This window comes from Mus musculus, chromosome 2, assembly GCF_000001635.26.
Source record: "Mus musculus strain C57BL/6J chromosome 2, GRCm38.p6 C57BL/6J".
NCBI lineage: Eukaryota > Metazoa > Chordata > Mammalia > Rodentia > Muridae > Mus > Mus musculus.
The window spans coordinates 25,260,618-25,286,757 of record NC_000068.7 but is presented as its reverse complement, the minus strand read 5'-3'; the positions used below and the strand labels follow the sequence as shown (position 1 = coordinate 25,286,757).

Sequence of the window (26,140 nt, the reverse complement as noted above, 5' to 3'; positions counted from 1 at the left end):
CCTCATTTCTGAAGTACTGTGACCAAGGCTTCCTAGATTTCTGGGAAGCCTTAGGCTATGACCAAGGTTGTGTGCCTAATTCCTGCCTCCACCCTTTAAAATCTGAGGCAAGATGATCTCTGTAGAACAGGAAGGGTGGAGTGAGACCTCTGAGGGGGACTACCGCTCAGAACCCACACCAGAGCTAGTAGCTGATAATGAGAGGTGGTGGTTCTGCAGCACAGACTGGGCTTGAGGGGACTGGGAAGGGACTAGGGGTAGTGGCAGCAGCCCAAGCTAGGTGTGGCTTGTGGCCTGGGATCCACCTTGGGCAGGATCTGGGTGTGTAAGCAATGATTCCAAAGGGCTTTTGTTTCCTTTGAGGATGGCACCTCAGGTCAGTATTTCCTGACTGAAAACAGCTGTTCTGGGACAGGGACACAGGGGCCCATGCTGTGTCCCACCAGGTTCTGTTGTCTTAAGGCCAACCTGTCCTCAACAGGTGTCTGGGCACAGCCTGCCTACAAGGGTGGCTGAGCCCTATCTTGGAGGAAAAGGATTATTAAACTGTGTCCTGGGTTCTCTTCTTGTCCCCACCCTCTTCCTGTACTTCTGACAGCATCTCTGGGGGACCTGAAAGAGTCTGAGTACATACTTGTAAGCTCCAAGAAGTGTGGCCAGTAGAGAAAAGAGGACAAAGGACTAATACGCCCCTGGCCCCCAGCATATGTCCTTAGGCTGACCTTGACTGCTAGACACAGGTGTGCACTTGACTCAGGTTGCCTCACCTGAGGATCTCATCGAGTGCAAATGTACTAACAGCACAAAGCCTTACATTGATTCCACAGATGCCACACACAAGTGAAGGACCAAGAGTTCCTTTTAATGGCCACAAAAGCAGGATGGGGCCAAAGTCTAACTCGGGAGACTCTGAGCTGCCAACCCTATTCACTCTTGCTGAAACAGGTCCCAGCATATTCTAAGACAGGCTACAGGAGATAGCTTTAGGGTAATCTATTGCCCAAACATACAAGCTTAGGCTGGGGTAAGCCTGGCTTCTTGGGTGGCTCAGTTACCTGCTGCTGGGAATCCAGGCCCTGTAGGGTTATGGTTGGGTGGCTATAGAGGGCAAACCTGTTTGTATTCATGGGATCCAACAAAATACATGAAAGGATGAGCCAATATGCTTTAATTTGTTCTGTGGGTGTTAGGCAGGGAACGGGCAGGGACTGGGCACAGGAACATGGAAATAGAAGCTGTCCATCTAGGGGTTGCACAGGCATGAATGCTGTAGTCAGAGCCTGGAAAGGGAACATCAGTTGGAATTCTTAGGCAGGCGGTAGACACCTGCAGAATAGATGAGCTGCTGGTCTCGGACCTTCTTCTGCAAGTAGCCCTGCAGCTCCTGCAGGTCAATCTCAGCCAGCGCAGGGCCAGTCATTACAAACATCCGGAGCATGCTGTAGATACGCTCCAGAGAGAGGCTCTCTAGGTTGGTTAACATGGCCTGGATGTATGCCCAGAAGAGCTAGGAACAGAAGCCAGGCATGGTTAGTTGTCCACTTATTTGGCCCACCCCAGCCCAATGTGGAAATGGCCAACGTACCAGTAGCTCCTCTTCCTTCTGGTCAGCCTGGGAGGCCATGCCTGAGTCACTCTCATCATCACTGTCAATCAGCACCATGTTGTCCCTATCCTGAGGCCGCTCTTCCTCAATGACAGAGAAAGTGCCTGGAGGTTCCTCCCGCAGCACACCCTGTTGCAGCCACACTGACATGCGTCTTCGAAGCAGTGCCACAGGCATCTTCACCACCTTGCTCAGTTCCTCCAGGGTCCAGCTGGCTGTGTGCAGAGCCATAGGATGCAGGTACCGAAGATTATACCTGCTCCAATACCTGTTAGCTAGCTGGACCCCCAGACGCACGTGGATTGTCCTGTGTAACTCATAGGTAAAAAGAATGGTTGCTACCCCTACACTCTGCTGGGGGCTGGGGAATCTGGCATGTTACCTTATAGCCCATCAGATTATAGCAATAGCCCCAAGGTAGTGTAGTCAAAGCAGAGCAGATATGGTTCTAGGGACTCACCTTGGTTCTGGAAATACAGCAAGACCACTGCCTGTACTGGGGTCACCGCAACAGACAGGGTGCGGTCAGCAAGCTCCACATCCATTGTCACCAGGCCCAGGGTGTGCTTCCAACTAAGTGTCCGCATAGCCTGGGCAGGAATCATCAATAACAGTCCAGTGGGTTCCAGGCAGGTCCAGATGAACAAGGCATAGGCTCATATGCCATGCTACCAAGCATGGAATGGCTCTTGCACCAATGCCATTCCTGGCAGGTAGGTAGTCAACAGCAAGACCAGGAGACCTGATTGGAGTCCCTGGCTCCTGAACAACCATGATATAACTGCTGATAAATTGTGTCCCTCTCATGTCTCAGTACCTTGGAACATGAGTTATTTGCAAAGAGAGTTAATGTAGATGTAATTAGTTAAGAAGAGGTCATCCTGGAGTAGGGTAGCCCTTAAGGCACAGAAGGGAGTGGTTATGAGAGGCATAAAGTATGCTGACATATCAAAAGCTGGGAAAGCAAAAGAGTAGTTTTTTAGAGGCAACAGGAGGAGCCCAGTCCTGCCAACACCCCAACACTGGACTTCTATTTCCCAGAACTAAAACATTTTTCTGTTGTTTAAAACCACTCAGCCTGTGACTTTGTCTTCTGTCTGTCTGTCTGTCTGTCTGTCTGTAAGACAGGGTTTCTCTGTGTAGCCCTGTTAAAAAGGTCATAATAAGTGAAGCTTCTGCTGTATAGATGGCACATGCCTTTAATCCCAGCACTTGGGAGGCAGAGGCAGGTGGAGCTCTGTGAGTTCGAGGCCAGCCTGGTCTACAGAGTGAGTTCCAGAATAGCCAGGGCTACACAGAGAAGCCCTGTCTAAAACAGAAAAAAAAAAAAAAAAAAAAAGGATGATTCTGGTTCTATGTAGGGATACTGCTCTAAAAACACCTAAAATATAGAAGTTGTTTGTACAATGGGGAAGCACATGAAGGTTAAACCTTAGGTTGCTACAGTTAACTGGCACGACATGGAAGATGCAGATGATGCTGGTGAAGGCTCAAGGAAGGATAAGAGCTATTGCCCATACTATAGAGAATAATGCTGGTAGAGATGAGGGCACTGAGAGGACCTGCTGCTGAGAGCTCAGATAGAAACGATGAGCAAACACTAGACACTGGGGGAGCTGGCAGAGAACTACCAGCCTGTAGCTAGATGTTTGCTGACATGAGTGTGATTTGTAGATCCACCCGGAACACGTAGCATATCCAGGAACATACCCCTTCCCTCACTTTCTTTTCTTCATTTTTTAAATAAAAGACAGAGCCTTCCTCTATAGCTGAATTGCCTTGAAACTTGTTATATACAACACGCTAGCCTCAAACTAGCAGTGCTGCTGCTGTGCCTGCCTCCAAGGCTGGGGTGACAGGCATCACCAGCACACTTGGCTCAGGATCACAGTCACTTGATAAATTGGATATTGTACACTTCATGGAAAGCACCAAGATTTTGGGTGTTATGTCAGCAGCAATGCTGACAGTCTGAATGCAGTGACAGAGGTACAGGAGAGTGCACACAGGGCTGCCAGGAAAGCCAAGGGCACCACCAAGGCCTGAGCCACACTGTCAACTCTGCTTTCCGTGGTTCAGATTTGCTTTAGGCTCATGATCCTTCTTGCTGCCTTTGGGAACACCCTCTTCTGAACTGGGCTTGTTTTAACAATGTGCTTTGGATCAAAACAACCTCACAGCATCAAGGTGGAGACGAAACCTACTTCAGATGGATACGGTTTTTTTTTTTTTGGGGGGGGTCCTCACTATATAGCTAGGCTATATAATGAACCACCACCCTTCTGCTTTAGTCTCCTGAGTGCTAGGATCATAGATAGGCACCACCCATCTAGATTAGAAGAGATTTTTAAGAACTGATGCTGAAGTGGTTAATTTTGGAGATATTGGCTAATTTTCTCATGTAAAGACTATTAGTTTTAGAACCACAGGCTGCCATGGGCCAAACTGTATCTCTTCAAAGAGATAGTAAGTAAAGCCCAGGACACTGACTCTAGTGACACTGTAAGTCCTATCTCCAGGGTCCTTAATCTGATATAACTAGTATCCCAAGAAGAGGGAAACAGACATAGAGAAAACTTGGACATAAAGATATGCATTTACCACCTGGGCAGTGGTGGCGCACGCCTTTAATCCCAGCACTCAGGAGGCAGAGGCAGGCGGATTTCTGAGTTGGAGGTCAGCCTGGTCTATAGAGTGAGTTCCAAGACAGCCAGGGCTACACAGAGAAACCCTGTCTCAAAAAAACAAAAACAAAATAAAGAAAAAGGCCATTTACTTAGATCTGCCAGGGCTACTGCAAGAGGCAGGAAGGATCGTTTCCCTTAGAGCATTCTGGGGCAATACAATGCAGTAATACATTTCTAATCTGGTAACCCTGTACTTTGCAGTGTCTCATTGAGGTGGCACCCGGGACACTGATTCCTTTGCTCTAGTGGCCACCTGATGGTCTGAGACCCTCCAGGACCCCTGTAGCTCTTAAGGGAGAAGTGTACCAGTAAACTCACTTTACAGATAGAAAAGGAGGCAGTACCAGTGGCTTCCCCCAGTTTCAGCCAGTTTAGCTTCCCTAACACTGGTTCTAAAGCCATGACCTGCAAAAGGGTTACAATATACAGGCTGCACAGTCGGTCACCCACAGACCCAGCCAGATCCTTTAGGAGCTTGGCTGATGAAAGATAGTGGAATTGTTGCCACAGGCCTGACCTCTTAGCACAGGGGTTTGCCAGAGCCATTCCAGTATCAGCAAAAATTAAGATAAATGACACTAGCATATGGCCATCCTAACTATTTGGATGTGATCAACAAGATGTGACTAAGCCGCGGCACGCCTTTAATCTTAGCACTTGGGAGGCAGAGGCAGGTGGATTTCTGAGTTCGAGGACAGCCTGGTCTACAAAGTGAGTTCCAGGACAGCCAGGGCTACACAAAGAAACCCTGTCTCAAAAAAGAAAAGAAAAGAAAAGGAAAGGAAAGGAAAGGAAAAAGAAAAGAAAAGAAAAGAAAAGAAAAGAAAAGAAAAGAAGAGGGAAAAGAAAAGAAAAGAAAAGAAAAGAAAAGAAAAGAAAAGAAAAGAAAAGAAAAGAAAAGAAAAGAAAAGGAAAGAAAGATGTGACTAAGCCTCTGGGCAGTGGTGGCACACATCTTTAATCCCAGCACTTGGGAGGCAGAGGCAAGCAGATTTCTGAGTTTGAGGCCAGCCTGGTCTACAGAGTGAGCTCCAGGACAGCCAGGGCTATACAGAGAAACTCTGTCTAAGATGTGACTAAGCCATGTCTGGGACCCAGGGCAAAAACTTAGCAAAGCCAACGAGTACCTCATACTAAAATAGGTCAAAGCAACAGCAGGAGAGGATACTCAGTACACAGTACTGGCCACTCAGATGTCCTCAACCAGGCTGTGGTACTCAGTAGACACACTGCCATGGCATGGACCAAAATAGAACATACTGGTGACCAGTAATCAGACTTTCACCTGGTGTCAATAGGGCCACAAAGACCATACCTAGACTCTTTCAGAAACAAAACCAGGCGGTGAGGTTCTCACAGCTACTGACAAAAACACTGCCCTTCTTTTACTTCCCTAGTCAGGGCCTTCCATCTGGGTCCTACTTTGTCACCCCTCAAGTACTCAAAGGGACTCATCTAGGGGCACAGATCCTCAGCCTGAAGCCAAGTAAGGCCTTCCTGATTACAGGAACATGAGACTCACACTTTCCTCATCAGGAACAAGATGCTGCAGATGTTCCCGTGGCACTCCTGCCTGTACTTTTTACCTAGGTGCTCCTAGCTGGACCCTAACAGGGTCCCACATGCTTTTTCAGTTAGAGTCTGCCACCTAGATGCCTGCATCCTACAACCTTCTCACAGCATCCCTGGTCCAGAGAACCCACTGGGACACACACACACACACACACACACACACACACACACACACGGTCTAGAGTGGGACTCTCCACCTGTGTGTCAGATTCTGGCCTCCCATGCCATAATTGACCACAAGCTCAGTAAGGATCCTTGAACTTGGCCTTATCACTCACAGAATACCAGCTTCTACAACATTAGGGCTCAGCTATGCTACCCAGACATGGAACACATGGGCTAATTCTATTGTGGGGTCTGATGGGATGACCAGAGATACATACTACCATTGGCCTACTGGCGTTACCTTCAGTTTCTCATACTTCTTGCAGTAAACGTCTAGGGCTGCCCTGATGTCCTCAGGGACCTCCAGCTTCTCATCTTTGAAGGGAGGCCAAAATTCACTGGACAATATGACAGCATAGACCCCAAATGGTGGCTGTTCTTCCACAGGCCGCTTCTCATCCTCCTCTCGGATATTGGCATTGATGCGGCGGGAGTCTGCCATGTCCTAAGAAAGGATACCTTATCAAGAGCCTGGGCCTACTGGTGGTGGTAGGCGCGACTGCTGAGGCAGTCCTGGGTATTTACCTTGAGCATGACCTCACAGAAGTGCATGGGGGCTTCACCAAAGCGCAGCTTCAACAGCTCCACATTACGAATCTCCCTGGAAGGACAAAAGTTTGTCCTTGTTTCTGGGAGGGGCTGCACTATGACTCCATTTCAACCAGTACCCTAAGCAGACAGCTGGGCCAGACAACCCACCCGCTCAGGATACCCTGGGCTGAAGGGAAGGCAGGAAGCACAACACTAAGGTCAGAGTGTGGTCGTTTTGGCTGCTTGAGGTTTGGTCTTTTGTTACGTATTGTATGTATGTATGTATGTATGTATGTATGTATGTATTGTGTTGTGTTGTCTCGGGGATGAGGAGATACTCACAAACACGGGTGATAAGTAGCCTTGCTTGTTAACTTAAAACTATTGAATACAAGATGCCTATGACCTATAGCTGGGCAGAAGAGGGGTAGACAAGGTTTCAGTTCCTGGGCTCGGAGTCTGAGGCAGGACCATGAGGCGGGAAGAGAGGAGGAGGTGGGGAGAAGATACCAGATGAATCATAAAAACATGGCCATGAGAGCTGGCCAATAGTAGTTAAGAATGTCCCAGATAAAACATGGCAAGTTATAACTCACGATGATTAATAGGGAAGTAGACATAATAGCTTAGAGAGTTGACATCTGCCCAGCTCTAGTGTTTTAAAGACTCTGTGTGTGTGTGTGTGTGTGTGTGTGTGTGTGTGTGTTGTATGTCTTTTATCTGGGAACTGAATGATATAAGATGAGGTAGAAACTCCCAATTAAGATTAATTATTACCACAACATTTGGCCAATAGGGGCAGTACTAGTCATTTGTTTTTCCCCAAATACAGAATGAAGGCTTTAGGTCTCAGCGCCCCCTGGAGGTCAGCTCCTTGTCTTACCTCTCAGGGCTGAAGCTGAATTGGTGGAGAAGGCGATCTGCAAGTAGCGAGCGGTACTCATTGATAAAGAGGTCTTTGCTGCCATAGATGCTGACCAGCAGGCTGATGATGTCTGAAGAACGTCGCTTGGAACTCGACTTCACTGCACAGTGTAGAGGAACTAGTGTATATCACTAGCACTTTGACAAGGACAGTGACACCTTAGAGTTCACCTGCTAGATACAGCAGTCTCGCACAGCCTTAGGGGCTTGCTCTCAATGTCCCAGACAGCTGGGAATACTATGTCTCCAGCAGAGCTAGGGGGTTGGTTCCTAAGGCAACTGTTCTGATAAACAGTGCCTCCTATTTCACAAGGATCCTTACTCAGCCATAAGGAATAGAACAAAGGGCCTTGGGTTTTCCTGTAAAAGGTTGAAGATGCTGTGTTCATGCTAAAACTTAAGCAGGACAGAGAATCCACACCCTATGATAACCCAGCAGAGTATGGCCAAGCAAAAGACGGGACCTGGCCAGAATATGCCACCTTAATACATAAGAATCAGGACCAAATCACAGACAGGGTGGGATATGCAGACTTCCCATGAATCTGGTCTCTCAGGTACCTTCTATAGCCAGCTAAGGTAGCCAGTGAGGAACATAACAAACCAGCTAGTGTTAAGCAAGGGCCTCTGAACTCTGACCCGCCAAGTTTGAGGCAATGGCTGCTTCTGATATGACCAGGGTTGGGTAACAACATACATAACCAGAACCCACTGACCACCAAAGAAGCCCAAGAAAAGGCAGAGGCGAAGCCGATAGGTAAGCTGACCTGGATCAGCATCCACAGGGTCAGGGACCCAGTCCTCGGGCTCTCCAGAATCATCCTCACTGTCCTGACCGGTCTCCAGGCAGGCAGGGTCAGTCTTAGACAGCTCAACAGCCAAGTCCCCAGTCCCATCTGAGTCCCCGGTTAGCCCAGCCACAATCTGCCGTACGGTGTCCTCTCGTGTCCTGCCAGGATTGAATGTTGCTGTCCCTGACAATGTGCATGGGCATCATGACACCTGCTACAGCCCATGCTATATGGCTGTACAGCTAGCAGGTACTAAATGCATGCCCATCTGGATTCATAAACGTAAAAAGCCCAGCACTACCCTGAAAAAAGCAGAGTCTGAGATACTGAGAAGGGCTTAATGACCAGCTTTGCCAAGGACTCTACCAGAGCAGTCACAGAGGTTCCTAAGGCTGAAGCTTTACAGAGACCAGGCCTCTTCACATTGTCAGGTTTGGTCAACAAGGCTGGGCCCTAGATAAGCTTCTCTTTGTGTGGGGGTAGGGGAAACAGCCCCTACCTTTCACATTCTCTCTCTCTCTTATACATATACACACAGCTTGACACTGTGCAACAGAGTGGACAACTACCCAACACTAGCAAAAGGAAAAAGGCTCCCTACCCTGAGTCAATCCAGCCCTACCCAGGTAGAGAGAGCCTCATGTCTATGGCATGTCAAGGTTGGCTGTCGCTCTGATTCTGCAAACACCAGAGGTCAGCAGAAAGAGCCAAGTGCCAGTGGCACTCACCTCAGGTATCGACGGATGGGCTCACAAGCCACTTCCAGGATGACCATAGAGGGATCTAGCACACGTAATGCCTTGATGGCAGAAATGTAGAGAGTGATGATGTCACATGTGTTGACACCTAGAGAGTAAGAGCCAGATATCACACAACGGCCTGGACAGCAGCCTCCTGAATGCCAACACCTCCTGAATGGGCAGCTTGGCAACATGGCTGGGTGATCTAAACGTTACCATGTGCTCATTCAAGCAGATAACAGTGAGTTACCTTCTTGCCTTCACCCTATCTCCGTCCATGTATAGACACAGTCTCTAGATTTTTTTTTTCGAGACAGGGTTTCTCTGTGTAGCCCTGGCTGTCCTGGAACTAACTCTGTAGACCAGGTTGGCCTTGAACTCAGAAATCCGCCTGCCTCTGCCTCCCGGGTGCTGGGATTAAAGGCGTGCGCTACCACACCCGGCCGTCTCTAGAATTTTATAGAAGCAGTCTGTTATAGTTTGAATTTAGAATGCCCCCTACATGCTTCGGTTTTTTTTCTTTTTAAAATTTATTTATGTATGTCAGTACACCTGTCTTCAAACACACCAGAAGACAACATCACACACATACATTAGATCCCGTTACAGATGGTTATGAGCCACCATGTGGTTGCTAGGAATTGAACTCAGGACCTCTGGAAGAGCAGTCAGTGCTCTTTACTGCTGAGCATCTCTCCAGCCCCACAGGCTTATGTTTTGAATGCTTGATTCCCAACTTGCAGTGCTATTTTAAAGGCCCAAGAGTCTTTAGTATGCCAGGTGTGGTGGTGTACTCCTTTAATCCCAGCTACTAGAAGGCAGAGAAAGGCAGATCTCTGAGTTCAAGGCCAGTCTGGTCTACATAAAGAGACCCTGTCTCAAAAAAAAAAAAAAAAAGGAGCCTTTAGTATTCAGGGCTTAGCTAATAGAAGTATGTTATTTCCTGAAGACTTGGTTTCTTGTCTGTCACCAACCGACATACCTTTTCCATTATGATGGACTATACTCTGAGATCAAGAGAATATATCCTTCTGCCCTTAAGTTGATTTTATCATATATAGAAACATAAAAAGTAGTAATATATAAACTTTGCCCTTAGGAAGCAGCCTATTTTAAAAAGACCACAAACTTCCCCAGACCAAATCATGCTCTGACTTCCTCCAAAAGCTCAGAGTTAGCCCGGCTTTCCCAAGACTTCAAAACTGTTCAATAACATGCTCCTTTCTCAGGCCGACAAATCCAGGGCTAGGAACTGTATGTGAGCCCTGAGGGCTATTTGAACGGCAGGCCAGTGGCCACACAATACCTGGGTGGAGGAGTCGAGTCTCTAGGGCCACCTTGAGGGACACAAGAAGTTGCTGCCTCTGATCTGTCCTCTCCAAGCAGTACTTAAGGTCTTCAATGGCTGGCCGGGAGTCTGGAAAGTCTGAGAGAGAACCGTACAACAGGGATAGGTTAAGTGGAAAGGTGTACTAAGCACGAAAGGACATACACAGCACAAGGTACACAACCTGGCAGGGCTCAGACAAGAGCCACCTATGTTCTACTGTCAGAGTAACTGTCACTGGAGGCTAATCTGACCATAGATGACTTTCTCGTTTGATCTGAATGACTGCTTCACTGAAGGAACACTTTGCTAGGCCAACCAACTACTCTCTCAATCCACTGTGGATCATTAGTGCAACATTAATGTGTGAGGTGTAGTAACACTTAAAGCTCCAACAGCTGCCCTGACTCACACCAGTCATCCCTCCCATGGTTTACAGTTGTAGATAGCTCAACTGTCTCAAGCTGTACTAGTTCTTGGGAAAATAGAAATAAACAGTGTTGTCAAATGACAACAATTGCAATTAATCAAAAATGCCTTCAAATCTTTTTCCCCCCTTCTAGTTTTTTGAGACCACTGAGTGTCTCTGTGTAGCTCTGGCTATTCTGGAACTCGAACCGTAGACCAGGCCAGCCTTAAACTCACAGATACCCATCCACCTGCCTCTGCCTCCCGTGTGCTGGGATTAAACGTGTGTGCCCCAACACCTGGCCGCAAACCTTTTTTTTTTTAATTATTTATTTATTATATATAAGTACACTGTAGCTGTCCTCAGACATTCCAGAAGAGGGAGTCAGATCTCGTCATGGATGGTTGTGAGCCACCATGTGGTAGCTGGGATCTGAACTCTGAACCTTCGGAAGAGCAGTCGGCGCTCCCAACCACTGAGCCATCTCACCAGCCCCCAAACCTTAATTTTTAAGATTTAAAATGTTTCTATATGTATTTGCTTACAGGGACTGTTTGCCTGCCCATATGTATAGGTTCCATGTGCATGCTTAGTACCAGTGGAGGGCAGAAGATAGTGTTTGATCCCCTGGAAATGGAGTTACAGATGGCTGTGAGCTGCTACATAAGTGCTCAAAACAACCCGAGTACTCTGTAAGAGCAACAAGCCATCTTAGCTGATGAGCCATCTCTCCAGCTCTACCCTACATTCTTCTATATATTGACACTTGATTATAATAACCACACATGACATGGGGCCAGTCCTAAGTAGGAACCAAGATGAAAGAAACAAGAGTGGATACCTAGGGGCTGGTGACATGGCTCAGCAGTAAGAGCACTGAGCGCTCTTCCAGGAGTCATGAGTTCAAATCCCAGCAACCACATGGTGGTTCACAACCATCCATAACTAGAAACAAATAATGCCTATGGGCCAGAGCAAGTGGGACCAGAGCTAGAGGGAGAAGAAGGGGGAGGTGGATACTTAGAAGCACCTGCTCAATGCTGACCTAGACTCTGAGCCATGTCAGAGGGAGTCTACCATGCTCACCACCCTGCCAACAGCAGAAGGGAAAGCAAAGGCAATCACTGGGAAAGGTAGCTCCTGAAAATTAAGAGGCAGGACCAACCTCGGATGATGCTGAAAAGCTCCTCGATGCGTAGGGTGGCATAGATACGGTAGAAGAATCTCTGTACGTGGCAGCGCCAACGACGCAGTGTGTTCCCAGCTTCTGGAGAAGTTGGTCTGGTGGGGTTGTCCTGAAGGAACACTTTGCCAAGCCAACCAACCACTCTCTCTATCCACTGTGAAAGATCATTAGTGTGTGAGGTGTAATAACATTTAAAAGCTCCCTTCTGACTCAGTAACCACACACCTTTGGCAGGACCCTAGAGGTGCCCCAACCTGTGTGTAGAGGCCAGAAGTATCAAGTCTACACTCTACTGCCCAGGAGTTTCCAAGTTTACGACTCTAGGCCAAGACTGCTGGGACACCCACTTTAATCACTCCCCATCATGGCTAATATGCATCCACAGCAGATAGACTCTTGAAGAATGGGAAGTACGGAGTGAAGCAGAAACAAGGTCTATGGCTTCATGGGGCTGAACCTAGCTTCTTCACAATACAAACCATACCTCAACAGTATGGGCAACCAGAAGCATTCACTGGGACACCCTAGCTCCATGCTAGAGTGTACACTGGTTACAGGTTAATCCTGAAGGGAACTGTAGGCAATGGAAACTTGTAGGCAGTGGAAAGAAAAGGGTCTCGTAGGCCTGTCTTGCCACACCTACCTGAGGAAACTCGTTGTAGCTACCTCTGGTCCAGGATTTAAAATTTTTATTTTAAATGCACGACCTATTTAGTACATACGAGATTTGTTCTTGTCATCAGGATCCAGGACTGGCTTCTATAGACAGCACCAGGATAACCTCAACCATCACCACTCCTGGTCAACTTGCCTACTGTTTGGTATCAGGTCTACCACAACTCCACTTTTGCCTTTAACAAGAAACAGACCAGAGAGGTGATTCTCACCTTGTGAAACTCACGCAAAAAAGAGCGCTCATACTCTCCTCGGCAGCGGTCTTCCATCCTTTCCCGGGTCACCTGATGCAGGGTGGTTGTCACGGCCTCAGCACAAACCCGCTCCAGCAGACTGAGCCTATGCCTAGAAAAGATCCCCGCTCATGGAGAACCCACAACACACATCTGTCCCTTACCTAGGAGGGCTCTCCCCATAAAGATACTGCACACACACCCTATGCCTATGTCCAGGACAGTATAAACGTGATGAACAATAATCCCTGGTTACAAGTATGGGCAAAAAAGACATCGCCAGTTAGTCTATAAGCTCTATTGAGAGGTCTTTTGAATTCAGGACTAATGAAGCTTGCAGAGAAACCGCAGCATGGTTAGGAAGCAGTACTCACAGGACCTGGCTCAGCTGGTTGAACTGCTCCAGTGCCTGCCGGCACCAGCACTGCTGCTTGTCACTGCCACATCCTGCGCACAGAGGACTCTGCAAAAGTCGGTAGTACCTGCGGCGGGCATACCGGCTATCTAGCTCACCCTCTAGTTCCGGGTCTGTGCCCCCTTCTCCTTTTCTCTTGCTCTGCATATAGACTCTCAAGAAACGACCATAGAGGCGCTGGACCATCTCCTGGAATGTCCTAGGGGTGGAAAAAAACAGGACTCCCCGCAACATAGTGTGAACTTTCTCCCGAAGCCCCTGAGCTCCAGCGCCCATCAGCAAGCCCAGACGAGTCCATTTCTCTAGGAGTTCTAGGCTATGCAGATAGGGATCCAAGCGGCTTTCCAGCAGACCGAACGCATCCAGGAGCAGCCCAAGGCACTGGGGCTCATCGACAGAGTTTTCTCGCAGAGCGATGGCATTCCAGAACTCCGTGGCAATATTGCCTTGAAGGTCGTTCTGCAGCACTTCCACGAACCACTCCTCCAGGACAGAGTGCAGACCGTGTCCCCTCAGAACCTCCACCGCTGCACGAAGCTCTTCCTCCTTTGGTGGGACTGCACCGCTGGTCCGGGAAGACGCCTGGAGCACGGAAAACCGTGAGCAGAGGGGCGGAATAGGGGTAAAGGGAGAGGAGGGGCATGGAAAAACCCAGCAACCGAAGAGCTGCCAGGGAACCAAACAAATCAGGTAGCTGAGGAAGGAGGCAAGCCCACTACAGGCAGGCCACGGAGCTGTGAGGCCCCAAGGGTGGACCCCCTAAAGTATGCAAAGTCGCGGGAAATCTGCACAGGCCCGACAACCTTTCCCCGGCCTCACCAGCCCCAGCGCGGCCGGCGGCACCAGACCGGTGCTCACAGTATTCCAGGCAACCAAGAGCTCCTGTCCAGGCCTAGAGTCGCAGTCATCGGAGGCAATAATTGTCGCCGCCGCCGCCGCCGCCGCCGCCGCCGCCGCCACCGCCACACCCTCGGCCTCCATCACTGTCCACAAAACAGACCCGCCCAGTAGAGCGCACGGTGATGACGCAAGCGCGGACCTGTGGCGCAGCCGTGACGTTCACCAGCCCGCGCGCTTTGTGGGCAGTGCGCAGGTGCGGACTTAGCTGTGCAGGCGGCGGTTGAGGCTTCCGGACGCGGTGCAGACCATGACCCAACAGGGCGCGGCGCTGCAGAACTACAACAACGAGTTGGTCAAGTGTGAGCGTCGGGCACTGAAGGCCGCGGGCCGGGGCCGGCCGACCCACTCGGGAGGCTGCGTGGACATGCCTCACGAGCCCCGCTCTGCGGCCTGCCCCTCTGTCATTGCTGGTTGGGGTCGGAAGCTCACGAGTCCCCACCCACAGCTCTGTCTTCCCACCCACCCTAGGCATCGAGGAGTTGTGTCAGAAGCGAGAGGAGCTGTGCCGGCAGATCCAGCAAGAGGAGGACGAAAAGCAGCGGCTACAGAATGAGGTGAGGCAGCTCACGGAGAAGTTGGCCCGCGTCAACGAGAACCTGGCGCGCAAGATCGCCTCTCGCAACGAGTTTGACCGGACCATCGCAGAAACCGAGGCCGCCTACCTCAAGGTGGGGCTCTCAGATGTCTGTTGTGAGTGCCTTACTACCATCTGAGGCTAGGTAGGGCCCATTGTGGTTCAGAGGCTGTAGGTGGAACAGTGGGCTGTCTGTGGGTTCCAAAAGTGAGCATTGGTGTATTGGACAGAGTACACGGTGTGGGCCTGAATTAACCCAGCCTGGCTTTGCAGGGTGGAAGAGCTCTGGGACAGGTGCAGAAGGGAGGATGGTTTTACTCCATAACCAGTTGGCTACAGCACAGATGACCAAATTGAGATTTCCATCCTCCATTATTAGAGCCTGAGGCAATGGGACCTTCCTACCAGAGAAATAACATCCTTTTATTTCTCTGGCCCCAGATCCTGGAGAGCTCTCAGACTCTGCTTAGTGTACTCAAAAGAGAAGCTGGGAACCTGACTAAAGCCACAGCTTCAGACCAGAAGAGTAGTGGAGGCAAGGACAGCTGACGAGTGCCTGTTTCAGCCGTGGCCTATGGCTGCTTAGTCCTCAACATGTCTGTCCTAAAGCATCTTTGTTCTTCGTGGCCTCAGATGTCTTTTATCTCTGGTGCCCAGAGGGGCAATTTCTGACCTCCACCTGCCTAGACAAGAAAAGCCCTAGGACAGTCCAATGGAAGAGGTGTTCCCAGCTCCGTACTCACATGTGCTGTGGGGACCCTGAGCAGCTCCATGAGGGGCCTCTCTCTGAAGCTCCTGAATCCCTTTGGGCTACCAGGAATGTCCTGGTCCTGGTCTGAGTACTGTGGGAGCCCCTCACTTTGTCTCCCCAGCCACTAGGGCCCCAGGCCAGACATGTTGAAGAAAGAATCTTGACTCCAGAACCAAAACCTTAGGGCCCATCCCCATGGCCTCTGGTGTTTCAATAAAGGTTGTTTTGCAAGATCTGTGTCTGCTAGCTACCATATATCCTGTTGGTAAGAAGACCTGCAGTTTTTCCCTTTCTTATCTTCAAAACACAAAATGCTGAAAGTACTCACCTCACACAGGTCAGCCCTAGCCCTTAACTCTCTTTGCAAAGGTGCTGGTGTTTTCCCCAAGTCCAGAACACAAACCACTTTTCTGTGAGGGGCTTTGCTCTACGATGGTGCTCAATACAGAACCTGGCTCAGAGATAGAGACAGGGACAGTAAGTTCTGTTTGGTCCAATCTGCTGCTGCTGCTGTTAGGACCCATCTTCCAACCACATGTGTTGCTTACTTACTATTTCCATGTGCCCTATGACCCAGCCCTTTGTCACAGCTTCTGGGGAAAGTTTGGAAGTATTTGGTGACCAAAAAGATCCAGAAAACAGCTGTGGTAGTTTACACCTGTCATCCTTCGTTGAGGAAGAAGGATCGCCTTAAAATCAAGGCCATTCATGTCTGCATAGTAAACTGTAAACCAGACTGGGACATAGTATGAAACCCTTTCTTAAACAACAAAAAAAGTACCTATAAAGCTGGGCTTTTACTCTCTGAGAGAAACCTACTTCAACATTCTCCTTAGCTCTAGTCAAGCAGTGACAGGAAAAGAAGACACATTCGGTGCCTGCAGATGGCCTACACTGGCTGCCAAGGCCTCTGCGAACAGTTTCCAAGCAGGCAGCTCTGCATTCCCCTAGCCTTTTGGGAATCTCTGTTGCTATAGCCTTGTTACAGGCTTATACATCGGGAGGTATCCAAATCAAACATGAGAAAAGATCTCCAAAGTTCCATTTAGCCCCATTCCTGTGTGATACACGACTAGCTACTTTACTAGGCTCCTAGCCCTGTGCTGAATCCTGTCAATTATAACACTAACCTTCCTCCCTTCTGGCATCTAGACCCCTGAGTCATGGGAGTTGCAGAGCCCAGAGGTTAGGTCCACTTCCCACAGTACTAGCTCTGGGAGAGAGAGTAGTAGACTTGCAGTGGGAAGAGAACAAAAGCCAGAGCCAGACCAGCAAGCTCAAAGTGTGACAGTACCAGGCTGGGGCCCTTTTGCTTTTTTTGCACACAGGTGCCAAGTTAGGACCTTGTTCTCAGACTGAGAGCTGTGTAAAGAAGGCAAAAGCAGCCTTGTTACAGTGCTGTTTATTGAATCCAATATCAGGGGAGAAAAAAAAGAAAAAACACCCTGCCATCTTTCATGAAAAGTAGCTGAGTTCGCTGAGGGCAGGAGCTTGGATTTCGGCAAAGAACAAATAACTAGGGTAGCCTCTCACTCCTCGCAGTGGCCACTCCTCAAAAGGTAGGAGCTGAAATTTCCGACAGCACTCTGGGACAAGATCTGCTCAGGCCTCCACCTCATCACAGATGAGACAGTATGGACAGATGTCAGCCTGTCCCACAGGCAGTTCCCACCTGTTCATCCTTGGTGTGAGATTCAGATCTGGCCCTAAAGGCAAAAGGAGGTAACAGAGAGAGAAGGCAGGGAGAGCCAGGTAGAGGGGCACAGAATACAGTCAGGGCTCCTGGGTATTGACTGGCTTCCAGGACCACCACACCTGGGGCTAAGTCTTGGCCATCCTGACAGTTGCAGGGGTCAGAAATAGAGGGCTGGCTCGCTGCGGAAGTCCGAGAGGTCGTTCTGACTGGCAGGTGTGAGCTGAGAGAAAGAATAGAATATACCACTAAGGCTTATCCAGGCTTCAACCATTCCCCAAGCCAGTCAGCCTCCTTTGGTGATCTGGGTGTTCACCCAGCACCCTCCACCTGGCTTACCATGACCTCCTTCGGTGGGAGCTCCACATCAGTTGGAGTCTGCACCAGTGTCTGTTCCTGCCACTTGCTGAAGGCCATGGAATGCTTTGGAGTGTAGCTGGACAGACCTGTGAACGGAAGACAACAGGCATGGATACCTGCAAGTGTGGTCCACATCCCACTCCCAGGCTGCCCAGTCCAACGGCTGCGATTACCTGAGCTGCTCTCAGGTCCCACACTGCTTACAAATGTGGCCCGGGGCAAGAAAACTGTGAAGGGTTTCTCTGAGTCAGGCCCCACTTCCTCCTCTTCACCATCTTCCTCTCCTTCCTCCTCCTCCTCCTCCTCCGCCTCTTCCTGTGCCAGAGAGCTCTCAGAAGGGTACTCAAATGTTGTATGCAGGCTCTTGTCATTGAAGGAGATCTTCATCTAGGAGTAAGAGCCATGTCAGCAGGGGCCCTACCACCCAGTTAGGCAGAGGTGCTAAACAGGGAGAGAAGACTTCTACCAAGAGTTATAGGATCCACCTATCCCACCCTATACCTGTAGCTGCTCTTAAAGCTAATTTCATGTTCTGGGAAGAATCCTAGCACCAACCATCACTGTCAGAGGCCCGCTTAAGAGGCTAACACCCATCAGTTGGGCTGTTGGTGCTAAGTACCACCTATTTTTTGGGCTACTGGGGAGTCCCACTTTTTATTCAGAGTCTAGGGTAATAGCATCAGTGATTCTCAACTCCTACCCTACTGTGTGCCTCACTCACTGGCTCTGGAATTTCATAATCAAATTCTCCCTTTTCTCCTAGTGGCCTGGTTTTAAGGGCCAGAAAGCTGTGGGCAACCCTCTGTCATGATCTTCCTGTCTGCTACCTGGGCTGGGAGCTCCACCTCCACAATCAATGACTGCTGAGGTTCGCTGGTCCTCTCAGCTGAGCTCAGCCTAGTGGGTTGGTAATGAACATGAGCACTTGCCTGCAGCAGATGGGGCAGTCTTGCTGGGCTCGAAATATTAAACTCCTAGGCACAGGACACCAACAGCCAGCTCAGGTTCCCCCTCTTCTCCTGGAAGGAGCCAGAGGCCCAACAGGATGGAAGACTAGCCTGGCAGGAGGGTTGAGCCTGTCCTGAGGCAGCAAATGACCCTGGCACATGCCACAGAATGGACCAAGGACCCACAAAAGCAGGAAGCCTAGTCTCTGAACCAACATCCTGCTTGCTTTCCCTCTCAATCAATGGCCACTTGCCCACATGACTATCAATACCCCTGAGCCCTCTGCCCACTGAAAGATACCCTGCCCCAGGTATCTGCCCCACCCCGGGGGGGGGGAACCCCAGGAATTGGAGCTCCTCGCTTTTCAACCTGCTCAGAGACGTCTATTCTCCCAGGCCTTCCCTACTTTGGCCATCTGCACACATTAACAGGCAAATGGGGAAACACCCCAGGTCAGGCAAAACAGAGATGTTCACTCCTGTCATAGGAAGGCATATTGGTTGCACCCTGCTTTGACCTCAAGGCTTATCTTGTCCTTGAAGACTAGATCCCATTAGAGTCGTTAGGTGGAAGCTGAGAGATGATGTCACCTAGCCTTCTGAGATAAGTTCCCTAGGAGGAGCACAGGATAGTATAGGGCCCAACATACCTGAGCCTTCTATAGCAAAGTGATCCCTAGATGGAGCCTTTGAGGCCCATCCCTCACTACTGAGAATACAGGACCAGCTGCCAGGGCCCAGGCCCAGCTAGATTAGCACACCCTCATTAGCCTGCATAGTTCCCAGCAGGGAGGCTGAGGGGATAGACACATGTGGGTACAGTGCCTGGCACAGCCTGGCCAGGCTGGGGGTGGGGAAGCAGCTCATAAGCCTGCCTGTCTCAGCTGGGGCCCAGTCCCCCCAGTAACTATCTCCCTTGTCTCCTCTGGCAGACCAGTATTCATAGGTCTCCTTCCTGCTTACAGCACAGGTCAGTGGGTCACATGTAACTCAGGCTTATAACCCTGCCAGGGGTGGAACCACCAGGGCATGTGGGGAAGGTCCAGACAGGGATTGTCACTGTACATATCTGGTCACCAGTATCTGGGGGACTTTACCCAGCACACCTAATATGGCAGGCAGGTGATGGGACCTCTGGGCTTTCACATGGCCCTGGGTGGCAGAACCTTCCAGCTTTTACAGGGCCCTTTTGTTCTCCCTCAACCTGCCCTACCCATACACACCCAGCTTGGGTTACCAAAAGGTGTCCACCCTGGGACTCAAATCGAGGAAACTGCTCAACTGGCCCAGCTGGAGGTCATGTTTAGCCAAACCCTGCCCCCAATCCCTTGCACACAGCCTGGCTCCCATCCTCCATTTGGCCCCCAGCCAAAGTTCCCAAGGGTAACAGGACAATAGATCGGAGCTACCAACTGTGATAGCCACAGCTGCTACACCCCCACCCATCCACCCACCCACCCAGGGTACACCCTGTACCAGTGAGGTTTCATGAATAAGGGTTCAGTCTCTCTCTGGGGTTCTGAGCTCCAGAAAGACCATCTAGGGGTCACCCATGAGAAGAGTTGGGTGAGAGAGACTGAATGAAAAGGAAAGCAGGTGAGAGGACATTCAGGCCAGCTTCAACTAGGAAAGGCAGGTGCAGACTGGAGGAAGATGATGGTGTGCTGGAAAGGGCCAAAAGGACAGACCCGCCTTCAAATGGGAGCCAGGCTGAGGGCCATAACTAGGTCACACAAGTGAGGGTGGAGTGCCGAGCCCTGAGGACACTATCATGCTAGGGTGTGACACAGGAACAGGAGGTAGGAAAGAGGAAGCAGCAGCAGGACGGGTGGGAGCCACTAGTCAGGGTGGGGAGGGAAACCAAAGTGTGCAGTTGCCCCAAGGCCCTCTGGGACCACCTGCTCCCACAGGAAGAAGCAGGAGTCTGTGCTAGGGCAAGGACTTGGGTTTCAGGAGGAGCACCCTGGGGTCTCCTGGGGCTACAGGTAAGAGAAATGTCAGGGAAGGACAAAGAACATGAGGGCCTCACCCTGCACACTGCTCTGAAGGTTGGGCAGCTTTGTGCCCTGCCCCCTCCCACTGGCATTCTGTGTCTTGCTGGGCAGGGCAGCTGGTGCATGCATAGGCAGGCCAGCACAATCAGCAGGCTGTACTGCTACAGAAAACCCTGCCCAGGCCACTTGGCCATAATAAGCATCATCCATCTGGACCCCCAACTCCCTCCGTCTGGTCCAGACAGCCAGGCTGCTGGCCAGGGTCCCATTCCAGCCCCCTGCTAGCCTTTAGGCCTTGCCCTGCTTTAGTGTTTGAGATCTACATGAACGGCCGTACCTAGCAGCCCTGCCCTCTGACTCTAACCCAGCCAAAGGTGATTCTCACACTTGTCTCTAGTCATGACAGGAGAGCCAGGCAGCTTTTCAGTTTCAAGAAGCCAAGTATCCCAGGATAGGAGCAAGGCTCTAAAAATAGGAACCTGGTCTCAGCTCCGATCCTATGAGTTCCACGGCCTCATGAACCTCCCAAGCCTCAGCTTCCTCAGCTATACAGAGATACCTTCATCACGTCCACTTCTTGGACAAGCATGGGGATGGCCACATCATAGAGACATCAGGATCAAGAAGCAGAGAAAGATGGGGGAAGGGCCTGGGTCACTCTGTCCAAGGACTCAGGGTAAAGAGCACAGGTGAGATTGAGAGAGACATGGTCTCATGTGGCAAAAAAAAAAAAAAAAAAAAAAAAGTGTTCTAGCTCTGAGTCTCCCTCCTCACCAGAATCCCCACCAAAGTCACCATGACATTGGCTGGAGCTGATGGCCAGACCACTGTGACAGGAAGCAAAATGTAAGGGAAAAAGAGTGAGGAGGTAAGGTGGCATGGCTCAGGACAAAAGTTCACCCAAGGAAACTGAGGCGGAGGGCACAGCATTAACCTGGATAAACCTACATTCTAGCTGTTGTAGTGTAGACACTGCAGGTGCCATCTCAGCAGAAGGGAAAGGTGCACTTCCCTGTACCAACTGACTAAGAGTCATGTGGGATAGGTCTTGGAATTTGCCCCTGGGGACAAACACAGACCCTGGAACAATCAGGAAGAATCTGAGGAATGATTTCCTTGTGCCCAGAGGGTTCCAAGCCACTGGCCAGAGCTGGCTAGGAAATATGGCTCACCTTGGTCATTTGAGCCTCTAGGGGATTATTCTTGAGTTTCTCTGCCCAAGGCCCTCTTGACCACGTCTGGCATGAAGCCTGGGCGTTCAATCCATCCTTGCAGAAGGCAAAGGCCTGCCAAGCTCTGACTCCCGGACCTTCCAGGGAGCTGAGAACTCCCTCCAACTAGCTTATGGGATGTGTGCCCAGACTGACCTCAAAGTCAGGAGGACCTGCAAAAGAATGACTGGCTTTCTTCCTCCCATTTACATCCAGGCTCTGGATATCTGTCCAAGCTAAACTCCATAGGACTATGCCAGCTACCTCCAAATCACAGGCCAGGCTATTTTCTGAAGGTAGACCTGCAATTAGTTGGAATTACCCATTCCAAAGGGATTCTGGAACTCTGCACTACTTCCCCCAAATCTCTGAAGTAAACAGTAGGCTGACCAACCCCAGCCTGGGGCTGTCACAGTTCACAGAGGCCCTGGACCTGGCCTGAGCACACAACCCCATTCTCCTGTGATTTACGGAGAAGACCTCCATGCCAGCAGCCCTCTCCTTACCACTTACCTTTTTTCTCGAGGAGCCAGCTTTGATGAGGCAGGACTTCTGCAGGGCCAGGTAACCACCAATCACCTCAATCTCGTGCACAGTGGGGTATCGTTTCTTTAGGGTGTTCTCCAGGGTAGTATGGGGTCCTGAGAGGCTCTCAGCATCCTGTTCCTCTGCCCCTTGCTGGGACTGACCATTGGTCTGACTTAAGTGTGGCTCCTGAAGGGTCCCTGGCTTTCTCTTGGGCACTACTGTGAAAGTGTTGCTACCTCGGTTCAGGAGTTCTGAGGTGTGTCCAGGCCTGGCAGGGTGCAGGTGGTACTGGGAAGGCACACCAACTGCTGAGGAGGGCAGTTTGGCTTCTTGAAAGGCCTCCTCCTCTGAGTCTACTTCATCAATGAAGGTGACTGGAAGTCCTGGCCTCACAGGCTCCTGGCCATTCTTGGCCAAGCCAGGAACCCCCAAGCCTTCAGCCGGCTCAGCTTCAGCTGTGGCTGGTAGAAATGGAGGTGGCGAGGCTGGTCTCTGCCACCTAACACACTTGTCTGTGTCAGAAATTGCTGGCCTGGGGCAGGCCCCCTTCCTAACTGCCCACTGCATCTCAGCAGCCAAGGGACTCTTCTCTAGGGCAGGTGCACCATCCACTGTAGACACCAGCTGGGATCCGAGCCCCTGGCTCTGAGAGGCCCAGCCCACCTCCCCCTTTGGCTCCTCAAATTGCCTCCCCGCCAAAGGATAGTTCCCAGGGGCTTTGCGCTTGGGGATCAACACGAAGGAGTTGCGGGAGTTCACTCGGAGGTTGGCCAGGGCCCTGGCCTGAAGGTCCCCGATTGGGATAGTTTCCATGTCTGGCTTGGAGGATGGCCTTATTTCAAAGGAATCATTGGCGCTGGTGGCAGAGGAGACCCACTGGCGCTGACTGGGAGTGGCACTGGCTGGGCTGGGCGCTGGGAAGGCAGGGGGCCCAACTGAAGTGGCACTTGGAGTCCCAGGGCTTGGGGGCGGGTGGAGAGAGGGTTCCTTTGACTCCACCTTTGGCTTCCACTTTCCCGGTACAGGCGGAGAGCCTGACAACCCATTGGCAGGGCCGGTAGGGGATTCCTGAGTCATGGGTCCATTAGAAAGCGAGCGATTGACCGCACTGCGGGGCAGGCCCCGGGGGTGAACAGTGAAAGAGTTGCTGCCGGTCTTCTGTAAAAAGTCGCTGCGCCGGGCCCCGGGGCCGGCAGTGCCGTCGGGGTGCGCGGGCTCGCAACAGGCAGAGCGCTGACCCGCGCGCTGGGCAACGGGGACAGGCGAAATAGGGGGTGCGGGCTGGCTGAGGCGCACCGGTGAGGCAGGAGCCAACGACCGATTGGTAGGAGTGCGCGTGGCAGCAGATGCAGACGCCACGGGAAGCTGCGGGAGCGCAGGGCGGAAGCGCTCTGGGCTCCCGCGGCGGCAGGGCGCAGCAGGCGAGTCGAACTTTTCCAGCAGGCGGCTGACACGGCCGGGCTGTGGCGCCTCGTACACTACTACCTCGGCAGCGCGGATGCCCGCAGCGGGCGGCACAGCGGGTGGGAAGCCTGGCGCTGACTCGATGATGAGGATGTTGTCCGCTCGAATGGTCCGCACGCCGGGCACGCGACAGTACAGCTCCAGCAGCTGCTGAGCGGGCCGCGTCCCGCGCCGCCGCTCCGACTCAAGTCGCATGAACGGGTTCTGGCTTAGTGGACCCAGACTCTCGGCCAGCACCAGCCGCTCGTTAGGCCCATCCGGCGCCGCTCCAGATCCCTGGCCTCCGCTCAGGGCGGCCAGTTTAGCTCGCCTCCGCTCAAGGATCTCCCGTTTCCAGGCGGGCATCACGGTTCGCGGCCCCGGGTCGAGCCGCCCCAGGCCGGCCATGCTGCGGACGCGCGGCCGCCGATAGGACTGCACGGCGACCGCGCGCGGTACAGACTCTCAGCTACCTGCCTCAGTACCGCGCCGTGCCACGCCCCCCTTGGTAGCCTCCAATTGGGCAAGCGCGCTCTGACCTAAGGGCAGAACTGCCTATCTATAGCAGAAGCCTACGGCCCAGTTAACTGGAGAACACCCACTAAAACCCTCCCCTTCAGCGTTCTCATTGGACTACGACAGGCAGCAGCCAGACCCTATTGGCGGACCCAGTGAAGCGCTGCTCAATGGCTGCTCCTCACTTCCGCCTCTGCGCTCTGGACCTGGGATCCTAGACCCCAATTTAAGCAGGGGTGGTAATTAAAGCAGGTATCGCCTTGCGGACCCTTGCGACCTAGGTGACCTTGACACAGTTCTGACTTCAGTACACAAGCTGCACGGGCCTTCCACCTTTAGGCCCAGGCTCTGCTCCAATCTGGAGTCCTTGAACCTCTGTGGACAGGCCGCCAAGGTCCCCTTTCGGACCTAGAAATGCTGCTTCTGAGATCCACCCGGGGAAAAAGAATCTATTTTCGAGGATCTTGGTTTTGTAGATCCCAGATCTACTATGTGTGTAAATATCTGGTGCACAGCTTGCCACCCATGGTCCTGCCAAGTATCCATTGTGTGTAGGAGGCATCAAGGAAGCAGCCTTGTTTCTGCGCACACACAGGTTACACATAAAAACTGAGCCTCAGCCGGGCGTGGTGGCGCACGCCTTTAATCCCAGCACTCTGGAGGCAGAGGCAGGCGGATTTCTGAGTTCGAGGCCAGCCTGGTCTACAAAGTGAGTTCCAGGACAGCCAGGGCTATACAGAGAAACCCTGTCTCGGAAAAACAACAACAACAACAACAACAACTGAGCCTCACACATTTAGGCAGTCTGTCATGCAGAAAAGTACAAAAACAAGGGTAAAGGTCCCACTAACTCCTGTTGAAACACCAACTTCCAAGAATGGACAGGGGGTTAGTGACTCTGAAGGGCCATAATCTCATGACAGATAAGTCTTGAAAAGTTTCTTTGGGTATCGCTGCATAGTATGCAATATATACCCCTCCCCAGCATACACAGTAGGGCAACTGCTTGGAGGCATTAGGAAGGTGGGGGCTACAGACTGGTGATGTGTTTTTCCTTTGTCTGCCTTATAGACCACAGCCAGCTGAGGCCTGGCATTGCTGCCCCTGGTGCCACTTGCCTTCCAGGGGACTCTGCTTCATGGAATGTGGGTCTCTGCAAATACAAGTTCAGCCTAGGGATAGGTACCTTTAGGCTTCTGGGTTGCATGGCAGCCTACAGCTGGCATCATCTTAGCTAGATCTTTAACTTACTCACTGGCACACTCCATATAAACTGGCAATTATAAACTGAATTTCAGCTTTCCAGAAGTCTTTCCCAAGTCATTTATTTACCCTTGGTAGTACCAGAGATTAGACCCAGAGCCTTCTGAAAGCACTCTACTACTGAGCTATAGCCTCAGCCCTCAAATCACCTTTTCAAAGGGAACTTCTAGGACGCATGGCTTTTTTTTTTTTTTATATTTGTTTTATTTTTTATTAGATATTTTCTTTATATACATTTCAAATGCTATCCCAAAAGTTCCCTATACTCTTTCCCTGAGCTGTTCCCCTACACACCCACTTCTTGGCCCTGGTGTTCCCCTATACTGGAGCATATAAAGTTTGCAAGACCAAGGGGCCTCTCTTCCCAATGATGGCAGTCTTCTGCTACATATGCAGCTAGAGACATGAGCTCTGGGGGTACTGGTTAGTTTATATTGTTGTTCCACCTATAGGGTTGCAGACCCCTTCAGCTCCTTGGGTATTTTACCTAGCTCCTCCATTGGGGGCCCTGTGTTCCATTCTATAGGTGACTGTGAGCATCCACTTTTGTATTTGCCAGGCACTGGCATAGCCTCACACGAGACAGCTATATCAGGGTCCCTTCAGCAAAATCTTGCTGGCATATGCAATAGTGTCTGGGTTTGGTGGCTAATTATGGGATGGATCCCCGGGTGGGGTAGTCTCTGGATGGTCCATCCT

At 51.1% G+C, this 26,140-nt stretch overlaps 3 protein-coding genes across 3 annotated transcripts; 1 reads left to right on the top strand and 2 right to left on the bottom strand.

The window, feature by feature from the left end:
• Positions 1-841: 841 nt before the first annotated feature.
• Anapc2 (anaphase promoting complex subunit 2) lies at positions 842-14,292 on the bottom strand. The gene is made up of 13 exons (NM_175300.4): positions 14,081-14,292; positions 13,221-13,843; positions 12,826-12,958; positions 11,918-12,092; positions 10,323-10,442; positions 9,005-9,122; positions 8,253-8,434; positions 7,445-7,586; positions 6,556-6,631; positions 6,272-6,475; positions 2,067-2,196; positions 1,586-1,821; positions 842-1,507 (listed from the first exon to the last, which is right to left on the bottom strand). The coding sequence occupies exons 1-13, from the start codon at positions 14,240-14,242 to the stop codon at positions 1,295-1,297; spliced, it is 2,514 nt and encodes an 837-aa protein (NP_780509.2). The 5' UTR covers positions 14,243-14,292; the 3' UTR covers positions 842-1,294.
• A 47-nt stretch (positions 14,293-14,339) lies between these two features.
• On the top strand, positions 14,340-15,719 carry Ssna1 (SS nuclear autoantigen 1). Its single transcript, NM_023464.2, has 3 exons — positions 14,340-14,460; positions 14,630-14,829; positions 15,177-15,719. The coding sequence occupies exons 1-3, from the start codon at positions 14,409-14,411 to the stop codon at positions 15,282-15,284; spliced, it is 360 nt and encodes a 119-aa protein (NP_075953.1). The 5' UTR covers positions 14,340-14,408; the 3' UTR covers positions 15,285-15,719.
• Positions 15,720-16,871: 1,152 nt separating this feature from the next.
• On the bottom strand, positions 16,872-24,160 carry Tprn (taperin). Its single transcript, NM_175286.4, has 4 exons — positions 22,205-24,160; positions 17,713-17,926; positions 17,519-17,625; positions 16,872-17,402 (listed from the first exon to the last, which is right to left on the bottom strand). The coding sequence occupies exons 1-4, from the start codon at positions 24,068-24,070 to the stop codon at positions 17,340-17,342; spliced, it is 2,250 nt and encodes a 749-aa protein (NP_780495.2). The 5' UTR covers positions 24,071-24,160; the 3' UTR covers positions 16,872-17,339.
• Between the last annotated feature and the right edge of the window lie 1,980 nt (positions 24,161-26,140).